We start from the raw sequence: 15,240 nt of genomic DNA on the forward strand, positions 1-15,240 counted from the left end.
TGGATGTCCATTGATACAATATGCCTCGTTAAAACCTTACTAAGGAAAAATCCTATGGGAAAAAAATTCTAGTGAAGAAAAAAGAGTAACATATATTCTTATACGCATTGTTTATTACCTCGTTAGAAACCTTGCCCGAAAAACCCATTGGGACAAAAACTAGGCCAAGGAAAAAAGTGTGTTGCGCTTACTTTACTCCCCCTGATTCAAACATCATTTTATTTCTCGGAGACGATGCATCCCAATATTGAATACCAGCTTCTCAAATGTTGACATTAGTAATGCTATAGTGAATAGGTCTACCAAATCATCGGTAAAACGAATATGTTGAACGTCTATTTCACCTTTCTTGTCAAGATCATGAGTGAAAATTTTTGGTGAAATGTGTTTTGTTCCATCTCCTTTAATGTAACCTCCCTTCAACTGAGCTATACATGCAGCATTATCTTCATATAATGTAGTTGGAATATCCTTATTCAAAGGAAATCCACACATTTTCTGAATATGTTGAGTCATTGATCTTAACCAAACACACTCCCGGCTCGCTTCATGAACGGCAATGATTTCTGCATGATTTAAAGAAGTTAAGATAATGTTTGCTTCATTAAACGCCATGATATAGCTGTGCCACCATATGTAAGTAAATAACCCATTTGAGACCGAGCCTTATGTAGATTAGCTAAGTATCCTACATCTGCATAACCAATTATTTCTGACTTGGATTCATTAGAATAAAATAATCTCAAGTTGATAGTTCCTCGAAGATATCTGAACATATGCTTGATACCATTTCAATGTCTTTTAGTTAAGGAAGAGTTGAATCGTGCCAATAAACTTACTGCAAAACAAATATTTGGTTGAGTATTATTGGCAAAATACATTAGTGGCCCGATTGCACTAAGATATGGAGTTTCATCGCCAAGAAGCGCTTCATCATTTTCTTGAGGTCGAAATGGATTTTTGTTTATATCAAGCGACCTCACAATCATTGGGGTACTCAATTGATGTGATTTATCCATGTAAAATTGCTTTAAAAAATTTTTAGTGTACGTTAATTGATGGATAAATTTGTCAGATGCTTAATTTGTAGGCCGAGACAAAATTTTGTCTTTCCCAAATCTTTTATTTCAAATTCTTTATTCAAACACTCAACAGCTTTTGAAAGCTCTTTAGGAGTGCCAATGATATTCAAGTCATCAACATACACAACTATTATAGAAAATTCTGATCCAGACCTTCTTATAAAAACACAAGAATAAATAGGATCATTTTTGTACCCTTCTTTTAGCAAATATTCGCTAAGATGATTGTACCACATTTGCCCTGATTGTTTCAATTCATATAAGGATTTTTGAAGCTTTATTGGGCAAGTTTATTGCGAACTTTTATATGCTTCAAGTACTTTGAAGGCTTCTAAGATTTTCATAAAAATATTGTTGTCCAATGAGCCATATAAATAGTTCGTGACAACATCCATTAGGCTCATATCAAGCTTTTCATGAACTGCCAGATTTATTATATATCTAAAGGTAATTTCATCCACTACAGGAGAATATGTCTCCGCATAGTCAATGTCAGGCCTTTGCGGAAAATTCTTGTGCCACAAATCGTGTTTTATATCTTATGACTTCACCTTTTTCATTTCATTTTTGCACAAAAATCTATTTGTACCCCACTGGCTTGACACCTTAAGGTGTTCAGACTATTGGCCCAAAAACTTTACGTTTTTTAAGTGAAGTTCATTCCACTTGAATTGCATCCTTCCATTTTGGCCAATCATTTATCTATCTACATTCATTGATAGATTTTGGTTCTAAATCCTCATCTTGTTGCATTATTTCATTAGCAACATTGTAAGCAAAAATATTGTCAACCATAATATTATTTCAATTCCACTTGTTTCTCGTCAAGACATAACTTATTGAGATTTCTTTATTCTCATTAGTTTTAAGTATTTTAACCTCCTTAATGGTCTTGTCATTTGTTAGATCTCGAAGCTCTTTTTGAGTAATTGCTATCAAATCATGATCATTCTGATCATTTATTTCTTTTTTTTTTTGAGAATTTTTATTCTTGGGACCAATTGGTCTACCACGTTTCAAACGTGGATTAGACTCATTTGCATTGACCATTTGTCCTATTGGGACATCAACTCAAACTGGAGCATTCACAGCTGGAAGCTAAGATTTAGTAACCCTTGGAAGGTTAGTAAATGCATTTGGCAGCTGATTTGCAATATTTTGCAAGTAAATTATATTTTGAACCTCTTTCTCACATTGATTTGTTCGAGAATCCAAATAAGATAGTGATAATGCATTTCAATCTATCTCATATGTCAGCTGCTTATGTTCTCCCTCTAATATTGGGTATACTGATTTATCAAAATGACAATCAATAAATCTTACCATAAATAAATCTCCTGTCATAGGTTTCAAATATTTTATAATGAAAGAAGATTCATACCCAAAATATATCCCCAACCTTCTTTGGGGTCCCATCTTTGTGTGTTGTGGTAGAGAAATCGGCACATATACCACACACCCAAAAGTTCTAAGATGGGAAATTTTTGGTTCTTGACCAAAAGTCAAATGTAATGGAGAGAATTTATGATAACTGGTTGGCCTTATGCGCACAAGTGTTGTTACATACAAAATAGTATGCCCCCATGTTGAAACGGAAAGTTTTGTCCTCATTAACATCGATCTAGCTATCAATTGAAGATGTTTAATCAATGATTCTGCTAGACTATTTTGAGTATGAACATGAGCAACCAGATATTCAATTTTTATTCCATAGTTGGCATACAATAATCATTAAAGGACTGAGATGTAAACTCACCAGCATTACCAAGAAGAATAGTCTTTATCGCATAATCTAAAATTATGCTCTTAATCTTATTATTTGAGCCAACAATCTCGCAAAAGTCATGTTGCGGGTTGATAATAAGCACATGTGTGACCACCTTGTATATGTATCTATCAAGACCATATAATATTTGAAAGGTCTACATAAAGTGTAAATTGATCCACATATATCACCCTGTATACGTTTCATAAATACAGGGGATTCAATCCCAACCTTAGCTAGTGATGGTTTAATAATCAATTTTCCTTGAGAACAAGCAACATAAGAAAATTCCTTTGATTGAGGAATATTTTGATTCTTCAAAGTATGCCCATGTGAATTCTTAATAATTCTACATATCATATTGAAATCAGGATGGCCCAACCGGTCATGCCAAATGATAAAATCATTACGATCTATAAATCTTAATAGCATGTATTTCAATCATACAAATACTTGTATGATACAATCCAGAAGAAAGTGTAGGTAGTTTTTCATGCACAAATTTTTTTTCATCTTTTATTGTAGTAATATAAAGATATTCAATCCTTTCTTCATTTGGAGTCTCAATATTATAGTCATTTTGGCGAATAACCTTGAAACTTAACAAGTTTCTTTGAGACTTTCTACAATATAATGCATTATCAATGGCCAATATTGTTCTCCCAAGTAGTAATAAGGTCGTTCTTTCATATCCCTCAATTAACTATGTACTATCTAATATTGTATTAACATAGGCCATTTTCATAATTAAATTATAGAAATATTTCTTTTCTCTTGATATAGTGTTAGTTGTAGCACTATCAAGAAGTCACATATCTCCATTACTCATCTTGGATTCAATTTAAGACTGAAAAAATTTTATTATCTTCACAAAATAAAAACACATGATAAGAAATGTGAAATCTCACACTCTTACAATAAAACTTAAATACTTATTTTTTTCTTGAAACGTGAAAACAACATAATGAAAAAACATGATAAAAAGAAACAACATAATAAAAAAAATTATTTATTTCCCCTATAACTTGATCAAGATTTAGTTTTGATCTCCAAAAAAGTCTTCAACTTCCAAATGAGTTATATCATCAAGGCCATCAAAATCATCATCTTTCAAGACCAATTTTGCCTCAACATTGTCATCATATTTTTGTGAAGGTCTTGCCTCATTATCATTTTTTAAAGTCAAGTGTGACTCCATTCAGACATTAGAAGAGGTCCCACCTTAATTTCTTTTTTTTTTGAAAAATTCTTGATAAAGCCTAGCAAAATGCTTAGGTGCCCGACATTCATTCTTCTAGTGGTCTTTCATGCCACAACGATGGCAATTACCTCTTGAAGGATTGTTTGAAGGACTCATTTGATTCTCTCTTTTCTAGTTACCACCATCACAACGATTAATAAATCGTCCCCTATCATTGTCATATCCATGCATATTATTATTACCCCGATTTTGCCATCTTCAAGTTGGTCATGTTCTTGTACCCTATTTGCTTTCGGTACTGGAGCAGATCCAGTGGGACGAGCTTCATGATTTTTCATCAAAAGGACATTGTGTTGCTCAGCCACTAGAAGGCATGAGATCAATTCAGAATACTTCTAAAAATCTTTTTCACGGTATTGTTGTTGCAATATCACATTTGAGACATGAAAAGTAGTAAGTATTGTTTCCATCATATCCTCATCATTTTTAGTTTTGCCACATAATTTCAATTGAGAAACAATCCTGAATACAACAATATTATATTTAACAACGGTTTTAAAGTCTTGAAATTGTAAGTACATCCACTCATTGCGAGCTCTAGGCAGTATCGTGGCCTTTAGGTGGTCATACCTTCCCTTCAAATCAGTCCACAATTCAAGTGAATCTTGCCAGTCCTTCATCTAGATGATGACGAAGAAAAATCATAGTCTTGGCCTTGTCCTGACTCGACGTTGTATTATCGGGGGTAATAGTAGCACTAAGACCTTTAGCAGTTAGGTGAATCTCAGCGTCGAGAATCCATGACAAGTAATTTTTTTCGGAGATGTCAAGTGCCACAAACTCAAGCTTCGAAAAATTTGACATGATGAAAACTTTCATAAAAATAATGAAGTTAGACAACAATACAATAACATAATCTCAAAATAGTTGACCTTTTTTTTAAGAGTTAATACATTTTTTTTAAAATAAAACAGTGTGTTACTCTCTTTTTTTTTACAAAAAAATAAAGAATTTTAAAATATTAAAACATCAACCCAAATAATAACTATAAACAAAACACAAAATATGAAATAAAAAAAATTACACCAAAAAATTTACTAACTAACAATTTTAAAATTAAATTTCATGTTGTATATGATAAGAAAAATTAAGTGCTAGAGACATACAAACTATGATAGTGAGAAAAAAATGAAAGTGGCAAAAACTTAGTACATCAAGCATGTAACATATTTTTCTAGTATGCATATAAAGGTGTCCAATGCTATTTTATTATTTTGATTTTTCATGCATAACCTTTAATGTTAAAATCAAAAGTTTGGTAAAAGAAAATAACAAAGTGCAATGTTCAAGACAAGTAAGTTGATTATACCTGACGAATTGAAAACTTGAAAAATAGTAGAATCGTGCTGATAACGTGTTTCAATATTAAGAACAAGATTAGTAATGTAAAGAACAAAACAAGAGGAACAATAAAGAACAAAATAATAAGAGAGCAATATAAGATGAGTTTTTTCTTTCTTTCAAGTGTATCAAACATCTTCCTCAAGACCTTTATTTATAGTATTACAAAGAGGGACTTCAAGAGGTGTCATAAACATGACATTAACTCATGAGAAAGTGAGGAAGAATATGGGGAGTGAATGATCAATGAGGAAATAGTGGAGGTGTGGGAGTTACTAACTTTATGAAGAAATTACACCAATTAAAAATTATGGACATCTACATTATTACAATCATTTACAATAGCCTTCCCTTTGTCCATAAATGAAACATATAGACGCAATAGAGAATTGTTGGGTAGACGGTTGCAGTGGTCTTAGCTATACTATCATGTCTATCTGAGATTATGTACTTTTTTTCCTTTCTACATATATTTATTTAAAACATTTGAAGAATCATTTCCACAGTGCGTTGTTCTCTGAATCAGCGATAACACAAGTAAGGGTAAATTTTGTCATGTGCAAAGATGTATAGTAATGTTAGTAAAAAGACCAAAATAAATTTAAAAAACAATAATTGTAAAAAACAGAAGTAATACTTTATGAAATTATGTTAATATATTTTATGAAATTATGTTAATATATTTATCTTGCATGGTAGATTGTACCACTGTATGTTGCCTTTGGGAAGGTCCCATCTACCATTACTAAATGTTTGCAATACTTAAAAAGATTTGAATTAGTACATTTGATGTTATCAAAAGAGATAAGAAAGAATCATCTCCCTCTGTATTTCTTATAATATTTCTAAATTTACATATTGCAGTATATTCTACTTAATAATAAGGGAAAAGGGCATGGACTGGCCATTTTAAAAAGGAAAAATTACATAAACTAGCAACCTTAAGACTTTAATTACAAGAAATAACAATAGTTTGGTAAAATTACAACTTATAACAAAAATAGTAATATTTTATTTTATTTTTTAAAAGATCGTGATATCACCTCAAACTTTTCACATCTCTACTTTTACTCTACTTTACCAATTTACTTCCCTCCAACTTCTATTTCTTTTTTTTTTTTCTCTAATTTCCGCATATCTCTCCCAAGATCTTGATAAAGATCATACCCACTTTTTAAGGTAAGTATTTCTTTCAGTTAATGCATGTTACTTTTTTCCATTTAATTTTTATTAATGTGTTTAGTGTCGCCATTTTTTTCAATATTAGTTCTACGAAAATTCTCTGTTTCGGATCAATTTTTTTTTCTGTTAAAATTTATAATGGCTCAACATGCAAATCGAAGTTGTTCAGTTAGAGAAAATCAACCGAAGAATTTACTTACCGATGAAGTACCATCGTTTAGTCTTGGTTTAACACAAGACGAAGTTTTTAATTTGGGTTCTACCAATGTTTTCTCTAAGGAAGGTGTTACCATTGAAGAGTTGAGATCTAAGCACCGTAACGATTCCGAAAAGATTGTGGAAATAATGAAAAGGAAAGGATTGACAAAAACTTCATCTCCCACAAAATTCCAAAAATCAGTGAAAAGGAAAAATTCGGATGAAAAAGGAGAATGTAGTAAAATTGCAAGTCCCGTTTTAATCGATGTTAAGTTGTATTTGATAGTCATCCGATTTTTAATGTGATATGTATTTCTTATTTGTTGAAATGTATTTTTTACATACATAGTTGTATTTGTTATTATACATCTTATAAAATAACTATAAGATGTATTTCATAAATACATATAAGATAATTTGTATAAACTAGTTTTAAGATGTATTTCATAATTACATATAAGAGACTGTTTTGTCATATAAATACATATGTGTTTGTTGAAATTTAATTCTAATATGTATTCTGAAAATACATACAGGTTAGATATGTGTTTTTATGTTTACCTCTAACAATTTTATTCGATGTTAAGTTGTATGTGGTAGTCATTAGATTTTGAATGTGATATGTAGTTCTTTTTTGTTGAAATGTATTTTTTACATACATAGTTGTATTTGTTATTATTCATCTTATAAAATAACTATAAGATGTATTTTATAAATACATATAAAAGAATGTTTGGATTAATATGTATTATTAAAATACATTTGTTATATAATTTGTATTGTTAATTAAATTTGTACAAATCATGTATTCACAAAATACATAATGTGTTTGTTGAAATATAATTCTAATGTGTATTATAAAAATACATACAGTTTAGATATGTGTTGTTATGTTACCTCTAAGATTTTTATTCGATGTTAAGTTGTATTTGGTAGTCATTAGATTTTTAATGTGATATGTATTTCTTATTTGTTGAAATATATTTTTTACATACATAGTTGTATTTGTTAGTATACATCTTATAAAATAACTATAAGATGTATTTCATAAATACATATAAGAAAATTTGTATAAACTAGTTTTAAGATGTATTTCATAAATACATATAAGAGACTGTTTTGTCATATAAATATATTTTTTTGTTGTTTAAGTCATTCGTGATCAAATATTCATGGCCCGGGTATTGTCCAAATTTGCTCCTCATATAGGATGTCATACGGTCAATGACATTGAAGATCGTATTAAGACAATGTTGACGAAGAGTCAGTACAAGATGTTTTGTACTAAAAGTATATTTGGTTTCCATGAAGAAGAAAGATTATGTAGTCCAAGCCTAGTTAGGGAGATGCATTATGTCATTTGAAACTAGGAAAAGTTCTACAAGTGCCATAGTCATTCGAGCAAAGGGCACAATTCTTCATTTCACTATTAGAGAGTCTGGTTTTGTGACTGATTTGAATTGTGCTACAAATAAGGATGAATTTGTGTTTGACGAGGAGTGCCCAAATAGAATTATTGATCAATATTTTTATGGTGAGAGTTTTGTATAGAAAAAAAATTTATATGTTGCTGTTTCTGACAAAATTTGGGAAAATGATAACGATGAAGATGCATTAAAGTTTACCAATTTGTATTTTATTCACGCATTCTTACTATCATCAGTTGATGCCGTAGCTATTCCACGCCTCCACTTTGATTTGGTTGAGAGTGATTGCTACAGTGATTATCCGTGGGGATCAGTTGCATTTGAAGAATTAGCTAGAATTTTGCATAAAAAGTTGAAGTCGAAAGAAAAGTTCTATATGCTTCTTGGAATGCCACTGGCCATTCAAATTTGGTTGTACAAGTGTTGTTCAAACGTGGATCGTAATGTTGCTTCCAAGGTAGATTCTCAAATCCCTCGTATTTTGAATTGGATGACAAATTCTCCTCGTCCAAGATATGAAACTCTTATGGGAAGTATGTTTGATGATACAGATGACAAGGTTAGTTTTACGATTTTGTTTGTATGTGATGTTGATTATTTTGTAAAGGTATTTTCTGATCTGGTATATGTATATATACAACATACCATTTGTCAGTGTATATTCATTATTGGGTTTGGATCATGGTTAACTGATTTATAATGTAATTAATTTTACCATCTAAATTATTATTTTCATTATGTTATTTAAATTGTAGGTTGTTTTCAAGAATATCGAGCCAACAAGAAAGGAGACTTCAGCTTTTCATATACCGAAGAAGCTTGTTCCTGGATCTTCTAGTCATAATGAAGATGACATTGATTCGGATGATGATTTTTAGGATCCTCCACAAAGACAAAATCAGTTTACCACAAAGAAAAAACATCATGGCGATTTCTCAGCTTCACCTATAAAGAAAAAAATGAAGCCACATCCTAAAGGTATAGATGAGCTGATATCAAAACGGACCCCTCCACCCCGTGCTGCAAAGATGCCTTTTGTCAAGACTCCAATTCACAAGCCAATTCAAACAAAAGTTACGCTACATGGAAATAGGAAAGACATAAACCGACCTGACAGTAAAAAATCTCTTCCAGTTCAGTCACCTGCTCTGTCTTCGTTCAATTCTGAAGATAAAGACGGTGTTGTCTCGATGAAAGTGTTTGATAAGTTTTGTGAAAAGGTAATTTTTCTTTAAACTTTTGATTAATTTATTTTTCCATTTCTAATTATTTTTTTTATAATTCAGGTATGGCAAGAGTTTAATGATGTCTGTGGCCTAGTGTCTTCCAGGTTTGATCAGATGATGAATGCAATCAATGAAAATAAGGTACAACATATATACATTTACAGCATATGTATTTTTTTACAACTAAGTTGTTATTTACTAATTTTTTTTATTTATATTTTCATTTTTTAAATGCGAAGAAACAAGCAAAGGCAGCGAATCTAATTAGCCACCAGCGGATGAAAGTGTTAAGAGTAAATCAACCCATCAAGCGACTACAAAGTTTGTTCATGAGTTTAATAAGAATCCTGAAGGCACATTGGTAAGTAAATTCCGTACATCTATATTCAACTAATTTTATATATACAATTCTAATTTATCATTATAAAAAATAATATTAAAACAAGTTGCCGAAGAGATGGCAGGATATCAAAGCAACAGTGTGAATGATGTGTATAATGAGATTGATGGGTACAATGAGGATAATGACATTGTTCTGATAAAGATGTTTTTTTTTGGTTATGTATAGTTATATTGATCAATAATATTTATTTTAATTTTTTATTATTTCATTTTTTAAAGGAAAAAATTGATATAGATGTTCATGAAGCAAAAGATGTTTGTGTCGCTCCGGTATGCTGAATACATATTGGTTAGTTTTTTAGTTCTTCATAAATATTATTTTATTTAATTTGTATGAACATGTGTAGATCACAAAATAAGTTGACGAAAGTATTGGTGAAGCACAATATCAGAATCTCAACTCACATTTTCAGATGACGTCCTTAGAAGCATTGATCTTGACTCTATAAAAAAGTCAATGTTGAAGTTAAAGATGAGTTCAAGGTATCTACAATACGTGCATTGATTGCTATTTTTAATTTGTTGAAAAATGCAGTCTAACTAGATCTTTATAAAATTTATACAAAACAAAGAAGGTGCGATTGAGATGAATGTAAATACACCATCGGGACATGAGTCAGAGGTTAATGATATGGATAATTCAAAGTTAGATCAGCAATACAAGAGTGCCGTCCACATTCCTGCGGGAGTAAATGTTGAAAGCAATGTTGATCAACATTTGTCTGACTCTCAGAATACTCTTCCGGATAAGCTTCTTCTCAGTCTTAATGCGTATGTCAATCTTGAACGAAGTATAATTGTACATCCATAGACAAATCAAGCACAACAAATGTCAATGCATGTTTCAAGGATTAGGTGACTATCTAGATACAATGAGTCATCATTCACAATGAAGTTTGGTTCAGCAAATGGTTAGTACTCTTAACATAATTTTTTTAGTTAACAAATTTACTTACTTTATATTTTTTTCCTAATGGATAGTGAAGTATGAATTTAATTTTTGTTGTTCAGTTGTATTTTTGGAACAACAGTAAATGTTTTTAATGAGATATGGTTATATTTTGAAGAATATTTTTTTCATTTTGAAGTTGGATAGTTTAAACATTTTTACTCTGCATTTGTTCATATGTATTTCAAAAATACATCCGTTGCAGTTTTTAGACATGATTTAACTTTTGTTTCAGCAGTATACTTATTGTTTCTTATAATACTGCAATATCTGATGTAATTGATTATATATACATAATTAATTGCATAACTTAATAATAAAGTAAGCACGGAAGATCAATGGAGAACATTCGATCAGAAGCATCCCTTCACATCTCATCCAGTTAATGCAATAGAAGACACTAAAGTCATCAACAAGTTCATAACGTGGCTTTCATTGGATCTTCTTAAATATCATTCGAAGAGGTATACAGAATACAACTTAATAGTACTAACTTTTGTAAATGAAGATTATGTAAATTACAGACTAATATGTACAATGAATAAATAGGAACAGCAAAGAAGAACATTATTTGAACGGAAAGGCAAAAATACCAGTTATCAACTTTGGAATTTTATCTGTTGAAGACAAGAATTGGTTCTATGTTATGCGTACGCCTATCCAGATGTGGTCAGATGAGGTAAGTGATGTATTATTATATTGATTTGTATATTGGAATATCTATTAGTTCGGTGTTAAATATGAATAATTATAATTGATTATTTTGTTATAGTTGAAAATGTATATTTGTAAATACATATGAAGTATGTTATACCTTCACTGATTTTTACATGATATTTTCATACGTAAGGTTTGATTTTTTTATTTGTTTATTTAATATTAAGTATGAAATTTATTTATAATGCAGTAAATTGATGTATGCTTGTACTATCTGCGAAAGAAGTCCAAGTATGATCCCAATATCTCATATAAGTTCAACACTGTAGACTGCAATTTCATGAACATTGTTACAACTGTGTTTGATGTGTATAAATTGGATGATGCAACTCTTAATGCTGGTGAAAAGAAATATCATCTGAATGAGTATGTAAGTGGATTCCGCATGCATGCTACAGTGCCATGGCATACGGTTGATCATATGTTCATTTCTGTTCACGTAAAGGCAAAACATCATTGGGTTATTGCAGTTATATCTTTCAATCATAGGTGTATATACGTATATGATTCTCTGTCAGCTGCTAGTCATGATGCGGCAGTGCTTACTGAAATTGAAAAGTTAGCTAAGGTTATACCTATATGTCTCATTGAATGTAAATTCTATGAGAATAAGGGTATTGACATCGACAATCATCCTAATTACAAATTGAATAATAAGATGGATCCGTTTGGTGTTTCAATTGTGGAGAATGTACCTCAACAACCAAGTAGCAGCTTGTACGTAATTAGTATGCATATTACTTGTATATATACATATGCATTAAAGTTGTAACAACTTCTTACTTATTAATGTATGTCTTTGCAGGGATTGTGGTTTATATATGGTTATGTATGTCGAGTGTCTTACTTTTGGTGAAGCTGTTCCATGTATTGACTTTGACCCAGATCTAATTCGCATAAGATGCTCTTCACTGTTGTGGGATTATGGTACTAGAAAAGCAAACGCAAAGTCACAAAGTGATGATGAAGCACCAATGAGGCCTCTTCGGATCACTGAGTTAACAGAAGGCACTGAAGTGGTTGATATTTGATTTGTATTTTATTTTTTTGAAGTTAAAAACATTTAAGATTAGGTGGATATTTTTTTTTTGAATAGATTATGGGATTCATATGTTACTTTCATGGTCAAAAATGGCATGTTAATGTTCTTTTATTGTTATCTTAACTTTTTAATTTTTAATCGTCTAATTTCCAGTTTTTCATGGTTAGTATATGCCTATGTGCATATTTGTAATAATAAATATGCTTATTCCAGTGAAATTATGTATTTTTAACATACATATGCCTATTCCACTTAACATTTGTATTTTTAACATTACATGAACATACAGTTACCAAATTAATTCTGAAGTCAACATATCACCATTACAGTGAAGATATGTATTTTCAAAATACGTATTACCATTACAGTGAAGATATATATTTTAAAAATATATATCACCATGACAGTAAATATATGTATTTATAAAATACGTATTACTCATAAATATGCCATTCCAGTTAACAAATGTATTTTATTAACATAAATTTTAAAATTTCAGTGAGTAAATGTATATTTAAAATACATATACCATTCAACTGAACATAATCGTTTATAATACATATGTATTTTTATTTGATTTCCATATACACGTTTCTACTTAATACACATTCAGTCATATGTACTATTCATATTTCAATTTGTATTTTTTGAAAGATACACATTATGGTTAATACTAATGTTCATTTCAGATTGTATTTCCATTTACGTCTAATGTAAAAATATTTATTTTTCAAAATAACAATGGCTCCTATTATTCCATATTCAAACATATTTTTAGTGCAAAAAATATATGTATATAAATACATATATAGTATAAAATTAAACATTTGAACTATAACAAATTAACAAGTTCAACTTCATAAAAATGCAACATCTGAACACTATCAAATTATCAATATAAATAAAAATTTCAAAATTCAAAATGAAACAATTCAAAAAAAAAATAGAATAATAAAGCAACTGAATTTTCACTAAAAACATGATAAAATGTATCATTTGTTCTATTTCCTATATGAACGCCTATTGTGACCTTTTTGTCCGCATGAACTTCAATAATTTTTGCTTTTCTTTTCAAACATATCTCTTCCTGATTTACCGCGCTCCTTCTTTGCAGGTCTTCCAGGGGGGCGCTTGTATTTTGGGGGCAAAACTACTTCGTTTAAAATTTCCTGAGGTATCACCCAGTCATCTTTATGTGGTAGAGGATATACAGGAAGATCATACGTTCTTAGTACAATTTTTGGCTTGTATAGGTTAGAGCAATATGGTCCTTTTTCAAGATTCTTGCTATCAAGTACGGCACAAGCATGCACGCATGGTATCTCATCCAATTGAAATGCATGACAAGAACATTTTTTTTCTTTAGACAAACTATAAAATATTTCTCCTTATCGTGGACAGTATAGACGTACTCTGATGCTGGTATAACCTGAAAATATTAATACATAAAAAATATTATAGAAAAATAAATATTACAGTAAAATTTGCTACAGATTAGCAAATGTATTTTTTTCCAAAGCAGCAAATCCATATTAAAATGTCTAAAGAATATATACATATTTTTTTCATTACAACACATAGATTTGTTATAATTTTAATAATTTGTATATTAAGATATGTTTCATACAACATATAAAAATTCAAGAAGATATAACATTAAATGATTATATCTATATCATACCTTCATACGTGTACACTCTGCTTCATTCTGTTGGAGAATTGCTTGAAATTTTCCAATAAGATCCGTGCGTGTGTACAATGCCTCATGTCTGTTTTCACAGTTCCATCTACAAAACATCAATCTAACTTCCTCTAAAAAATCATAGATTGGAAGTTCTCTAGCTGATACCAGTGCAGCATTAATTGACTCTACAATATTTGATGTTAAGGTCCATCCCCTATAAACTGTTACATATGACCAAGCCCACTTATCGTATCCCGCCAACTTCAAGTAATTCTTTACCCTAACATCAACTACCTCCACTTTCTCTATTAAATTATGAAATTCAGTCTTTGAGTATGATTTCGCCATGGTATAGAAGATTTCAGACAATGCATCATGTGACTTCCTAAAAAAAATTTTCACATTACCTCATAGATGCCACATACAAGCGTAATGTGGTACATTATTGTACACTCCAGCAACAGCTTTTATAATGCTTGGGTTACGATCGAAAACTACACACATATGTTCTCTTTCATTGTATGCTTCCGTTAGATTCTAAAAGAACCATGTCCAGGATATATCATTTTCAGAATCTACTATTCGATATGCCAATGGAAATATATGGCCTGAACATGGAACAAATACATTAAAAGAACGATATATACAGACATTTAAAAAATCATATGTATTTTTCAAATACATATAGCTGGGAACAAGTTTAACTGAAATTTAAAACATAAACATAACTAAAACCTATAATACATATAAATATATCTGGAACTACATCCTGCTCTCAATAAACATCCACAAAAAAATTAAATAAGTACTCTATAAAAATATATAACTTACTGATTATGTGAATGAAATTTATTTCATAAACATAATTCACAACTTTAATATAAATTCATATATCTAAAACATAACAAATAGATAGCACAAATATAAATATGCTGCATATATATATATATATATATATATATAT

The 15,240-nt window shown here is 30.2% G+C and overlaps 2 protein-coding genes across 2 annotated transcripts in view; both read right to left on the bottom strand.

Annotated features, from left to right (window-relative positions):
- Nucleotides 1-213: 213 nt before the first annotated feature.
- Nucleotides 214-615, bottom strand: LOC124896648. The gene has a single exon (XM_047408268.1). It carries the CDS (start codon nucleotides 613-615, stop codon nucleotides 214-216), a length of 402 nt encoding a protein of 133 aa, XP_047264224.1.
- A 13,026-nt stretch (nucleotides 616-13,641) lies between these two features.
- Nucleotides 13,642-15,240, bottom strand: part of LOC124896649 — a 1,838-nt gene continuing 239 nt past the window's right edge. Inside the window, exons 2-5 of the mRNA XM_047408270.1 lie at nucleotides 14,824-14,884; nucleotides 14,274-14,661; nucleotides 14,005-14,021; nucleotides 13,642-13,879 (exon numbers count right to left, since the gene is read on the bottom strand). Of these exons, the coding sequence (XP_047264226.1) occupies nucleotides 13,642-13,879; nucleotides 14,005-14,021; nucleotides 14,274-14,661; nucleotides 14,824-14,884 (704 nt within the window). The remainder of the gene's footprint in view (nucleotides 13,880-14,004; nucleotides 14,022-14,273; nucleotides 14,662-14,823; nucleotides 14,885-15,240) is intronic.

Source organism: Capsicum annuum, chromosome 3 (genome assembly GCF_002878395.1).
Source record: "Capsicum annuum cultivar UCD-10X-F1 chromosome 3, UCD10Xv1.1, whole genome shotgun sequence".
In the NCBI taxonomy this organism is placed as follows: domain Eukaryota; kingdom Viridiplantae; phylum Streptophyta; class Magnoliopsida; order Solanales; family Solanaceae; genus Capsicum; species Capsicum annuum.